General features: G+C 41.9%; 1 protein-coding gene across 1 annotated transcript in view; it reads right to left on the bottom strand.

Moving 5' to 3' along the window:
• Positions 1 to 1,172: 1,172 nt before the first annotated feature.
• LOC102374206 (coiled-coil and C2 domain-containing protein 2A-like) overlaps positions 1,173 to 5,916 on the bottom strand; it is a 62,701-nt gene continuing 57,957 nt past the window's right edge. Inside the window, 1 exon segment of the mRNA XM_025195097.1 lies at positions 1,173 to 2,186. Within this exon segment, the coding sequence (XP_025050882.1) occupies positions 1,998 to 2,186 (189 nt within the window). The 3' untranslated portion in view covers positions 1,173 to 1,997.

The raw sequence follows: 5,916 nt of genomic DNA, 5'->3' as shown, positions 1-5,916 counted from the left end.
CTTTCCTGCGTATGCAGGGGGTTTGACTCGATCTACTGAGGTCCCTTCTGACCCTAACATCTATGAATCTATGGACTAGCAGATTCCTCTTCTTCAGAGTATGGCTTGCAAAGAAAGATGTCAGGCTAACTCAGAAAACAAGAGCAGTAACAATGCAACAGCCTGGTCTGAGTCAGAATATTTCCTTAAGGTCCCTACAGGTCTCTTACTGGTTGCAAGCCTCTGCCTGTTCCTATTACAGTTGTACCTTCATTATACTGGACAGACATTCCCTTAGCGTGCAGACTTGCACATTTGCACCTGTGCTGTCTATCCACTGAAATAGCTACAAGTTCAGGAGTAAACGGCACCACTTAAGTTGCATGAGTGAGTCAGTTCTATGTCCACAGCTTTAAGCATAGCCATTTGCTTAATGAAAATATGCTATTACTGATTCCCCTGAGAACTAGTGGTGAGGTGTTGTAATAGGACCAAGTGCAGGCAGCTGTTTCTGGAGAGCTAGTTTTGTCTGCTCTGCACTTTGGCTTGTGCAGACCAATGTAAGTTACCCCAGTTTAAAGGTGTGTGTCCATACCCATAGATTCCTTGATATTTTCACTGTTAGCTTCTGTGCTGCCCTGGCTCGTCCTTCATGACACCTTTGCCCCCGAGTCAGTTTATGGTTCTATACTGGCTCCCTTCCATCTCTAGGTTCAATTATCTGTAGTTCAGTACAGCTGGTTGAGGTGCAGCAGAAATATTTTAAATCTAGAGTTTCTATTATGGAAATGATTCTTACTTATAATGGTGGTGAAAGAACTTAGATGAACAAGACCTTAAAATGAGAATTTAGGCTTTGCTAAACCATTTTGTAATAACTTTACCCTTTTTAAATGATACAGTCTTGTAGCTTTCAATGGATGTATTTTTCTCATTGTTAAACAACTATTAAAATCAAAGGAAATTTTATACAAATGAGACACTTGATACAAATGGCTTTTGTGATAAAATATATTTACTTTTTTAGGTTAAAAGTACATAAAATAGTTAAACAGAGAAAGTAAAACTGTATAAATACATATAAATAGTAAAATATTTTTCACACACAAATTAATATATATTAATATATTATTAATATATTATATATAATTATATATTAATATATATATTAATATATATTCAGACAACCTCAGAGTCTTAATAGAACAGATACCGTTGATTCTGGTCTTAAAGCACCAAAGCCTGAGAAGGTTTCTGGTTTCTGTTTTTGTGAAAGATGCCACAGTTCTGTTCTCATCAGTGGCTTCTCGTTGTGTATGAAGCTGTTCAACATGTGCCTTGCCAGTCTGCTGAAATAATGTGCGAGAACAGTCTGTCCTTTCATTAAAAAACTTGTGGAAACTTGAAATATCTCCACTGAAGTTGAGTCATTCACGTGCAAGAAGAGAATCAGGCCCCAAATATTCATTAGTATCTTAACTGAAAAATAATTTAACTGGAGATCAGTTTTGGAGCCACTGAGGCAGAATCCCTGGGGAAGTAAAGCTTTAGCGTTAATTTTTACTAGCTATACTTCTTCACTAATCATATCCTTTTTGTTGAGGCCTGGATAGAAGGCCAGAAAGTAGTGGGGAGGGAAGGGGTTAAAAAATCATGCCTATATTGGCATTTCTGGGGAGAAATCTTCCACCATAGCAGCAGCTCTCACAGTAACAGGGTTGGGACAAAGTAGTGTAGAAAACTTTCCAGGGGTTATTGGCATTTTAAGCCTCTATATCATCTAGGTTTTCTTGGTCTTTGCAACTAACTCTCACAGGTATACAAGAACTAAAGAATGCATTTTTACTGTACTGGGGAGAAGGGAAGAGAAGGACCCCCCCCTGCCCCCAACCTGCACAAATGGAAGGAAGTGATGATTTTGTTAAGTACTACTTCATATAATGATTTTTCATAGCAAAGCTTTTCTTTGGTGGGGCTGATACCTTTTAGCTGTGATTTTATTCTGCTTTAACTTCCTGTTATCTATTACGTACAAGTGAAGCAATGTAAATCCACACAGAGAGAACATTTTTTGGATAACCATGGACATAAACAGCAAGAGCAAATTCCACATTTGAAACATCAATGTTGTGAACTCCAGTACTGTGTACAGCTTCTATTAAAGGTCTCACTTCAGAATATGGCATATGAATGGGAAACCCTGAGACCTAGGAACAAGAAAAAGGAAAAATTAATGCTTCTGGGAGAGGTGTGGATTGATGTGTTCTATTCTAAATACAATTTACACTTTGGAGAGGGAAAGGGAAAGTAAAAGAAGCAATAGTAATGATGTTTTTTTAAATCTAATTTTGTTTACAAATGTAAGTTAAGAAGAAAGCTTAGTAGAGGCAAAATAAGGCCATAAACCATGAAAACGGAACGCTCATGAATCTGCTCCTGTCTGACTCCAGTACAAAGCAGATGCTGGTTAATACACAACCGTGATCAATTAAATTGCTGTCAGCCTTTGGCCCTGCTTCAACACAGGCCCACCACCTACCTCTCTTGCATCCAGTCCATTCTTGGTGATGTGCTACTATGGACTTAAGGCTAGATCCACAAAAGGATTAGGGTACCTTGAGTCCAAATCCTCATGCTGAAGATGCTTCCTTTGATAACACCGAAGAATGCATTTTCACTATACTGGGGCAGGGAGGACTCCCTAAACGGTATCTAATATTTTTATTACTTGTTGTGTCCAAAAAGGCCTCAGATTTAAATGCAAAACACGGGATCCCAAAGAACATCTAACAAACATCAACATGTAACTGCAGATGGAGAGAGCCACCCGATAGCTGAATATTTATTTAATATGCATTAGTATGATATGCAGCACAACAAACACTGGAATCCCCCTGGCCTGCCCTCTACACACAGATGAGTACTGTTAGTATTAGGATACAGCATCATTTTCATTTTCTCTGGTGCTCAGAGCCTAATTTTTTAGGCAGTGGCACAGCTTCAATGGCAGCTGTGAATTGCTTGAGGATCCAGGAGGAGATGCTGCATAATGAACACCTGCTCTAAGGTGCAAGAAATATAAAGTAACAGATCTATTAAGTAGGTAGATAAAACAGGAACAGAATAATAGGGCTACAACAGGCAAATAAGGAAAGAGATGGTAAGGCACTCTTCAAGCCAGAATCAAAAAGTATCTAGAATGTGTCAGTTTAGTACTAATGGGGTATTTTAACCTCTCTGCCATCAGAAAGAAAACAAAAGCAATAAGGGCTTGTGAAGCAATTGTTTCACTACTAAGAAGTCCCTAGACTTAGCTTCTGCCTGTCACAAGCTAAGACTACCACACTAGGGCATGATCCTATTTTGCCTATGGTGACACACAGCATTCTTCTTTAATAGACAGGACTTATGCACCTCCAAAAACACCAAGCTGCACTGCCTAATAGGGAGCCTTACTATAATCTACACTACATTCATCATACTGCAAATCAGCGTGATCCAAGAGGTATCCTTCTTACTCAGATTCAAGACCCAAGTGGGAAGATAGCTGTGTGCACCAAAAAGTGAAGTCAGTATTGCCATCTGGTAAACGGCTCCTCCTACTATAGGCAGTCCTCGACTTACAATGTTTCACACTTAAAACGTTTATAAATTGACACCGTTTCAACTTTCTGATGTCAGTTTTGACTTTACAACACTTGATCCGATGCCACGCCATGCCAGTGAACAAGTCTGCTGCACCGCCTGTCTCCCTGGAGAATATCTGTCCAAACTTCCTTGAACACTTGCTTTAAGAAAGCAGACAAGACTCCAGAAAAACCTGCAACCAAGACTCCTGAGAAAACTCCAGCCAAGAGCCCTTCAAAAAGTCCAGCAAAGTCACCTCAAAGAAGTCCTTCCAAATCGATATGATTGCTATTTACAATATAAATACATTAATGTATCTATATTACTCATCTATAACTGAGTACAAAATTCTGGTGTATTTTTGGTGAAAATAGGGCATTAGGCCTTGGTTCAGGAACCAATCCCCTATTTATAACTTTGTTTCTTATGAGAAAATTGGTTCGGAATTGCAACGTTTCGACTTGAGACCCAGTTTTCAGGAACCAATTGTGTCATAAATCCGAGGACTGCCTGTATATCCTAGGCTTAAAGCATGGCCAGTGGGAAATTTAGGGCATTTATATACGTGCTCCAGGAGGTGTGTGGATCAGGGGTGGGGCACGTTAATTAGTGCAGCTCTGAGAGGGGCATTAAATAAAAGTGCCTGGAGCATCATGTGCATCAGAGCCCCTATGCTGAAAAATGGAGGTGGGGCACTTTGAACTAAAGCTCACTGAATGAGCTTTAAAGCACCCTGCTGCCATTTTTCAGCATGGGGACACTGATGCACATTACGCTGGAGCACACTAATTTCCACACTCCAGCAGACTCTATTAATCGACGAAGTGTTGGAATTATAGCGTGTCAGAGCAGGCTCCCTGTATGTGTATAGGAGCCTCTAAATTCTAGGACTGGCTCATGGCTCAGCTGAATTAAGCAGCACCTTTTTGCCTTGCTGTTGCAGCTGGGCAGCTGAGAGGAAAAGATTCATGGACCCAGAAGGAAAGCAAGCAAAAGGAAGGAAGGATACATTTTATCTAGTTGCCCTGGAAGAGAGCTAAGCCCTAAGTTCTAGCCCCCGTTCTCAATGGTGTTTGTGCATTTTATCTAGTGACTATTTAAAGTATAAATGCAGAAGGTGGGCTATGAGCCAGCAGTTTTAAGTACAGAAAAGCAGATTTAGACTTCAAGAAAAACTGCCTAATTGTAAGAGCAAGAGGACAATGCATAAGCTGCAGAGTTAGGGAAGATATGGAATTTTCTTTGCTGGAGGTTTGGAAGTAGCTGGATAGGTATTTGTCTTAGATGGTTCAGAAACAGCTTATCCTATGCCAGTGCAGAGGCCTGGCCTAGATGATTTGGGTTTCTTCCAATCCTATGGTTCTCCGATTCCATCAGACTGGGTATGTTGAAAAAGAGGCTTCTAGTACCCAACTCAGTGCTGTGCAGCCCAGTCACCTAAAAACTAGGTATCACAAGGCTGGGCATTGTGGTGGCAAAATCCTTTTTGAAGAGATGGGAGCCCAGGAAGGGTGGCTGTGCCTTAAGGAAATGATCCTTTGGGCACAGAGGGAGACGATCCCAATGCGAGGAAAAAGAGGGAAAGGGGCCAGGAGGCTTCTTTCACTGACCAGAGAAATCCAGGGCAGCCTGCGGACTAAAAGGGGAGCATAAAAAAAGTGGAAACGGGGAGAGATTACCAAAGAGGAGCATACCTCCTCTGCTCGCACTTGTAGGGAGGCAGTTAGACGGGCCAAAGCTACCATGGAGCTGAGGATGGCATCCCAAGTAAAGGACAACAAGAAATTGTTTTTTAGATATATAGGTAGTAAAAGGAAGGCCCAGGGAGAAATAGGACCCCTACTAAATGGGCAGAAGCAATTGGTGACGGACAGGGGGGACAAGGCTGAACTCCTCAACCAGTTCTTTGCCTCAGTGTTCCTAAGTGAGGGGCAGGACAAGGCTCTCACTGGGATTGTAGAGAGGCAACAGCAGGACACCAGACTACCAAGCATAGACTCTGAGATGGTGCAGTCACTTGGAGTGACTTGGACGGTGCAGAGTCACTGGATGCCTTTAAGTCGGCAGGCCCAGATGAGCTCCATCCGACGGTACTGAAGGCACTGGCTGACATCATTGTGCAGCCACTGGCGATAATATTTGAACACTCGTGGCACACGGGCCAGGTCCCGGAGGACTGAAAAAGGGCCAATGTGGTCCCCATTTTCAAGAAGGGGAGGAGGGAGGACCCGGGCAACTATAGGCCAGTCAGTCTCACCTCCATCCTAGGCAAAGTCTTTGAAAAAATTATCAAGGCTCACATTTGCGAGA

Source organism: Alligator sinensis, unplaced genomic scaffold (assembly GCF_000455745.1).
Source record: "Alligator sinensis unplaced genomic scaffold, ASM45574v1 scaffold1696_1, whole genome shotgun sequence".
NCBI classification, from domain to species: domain Eukaryota; kingdom Metazoa; phylum Chordata; order Crocodylia; family Alligatoridae; genus Alligator; species Alligator sinensis.
Note: the sequence above shows the minus strand (reverse complement) of the source record. Positions and strands in the feature narration are given on the sequence as shown.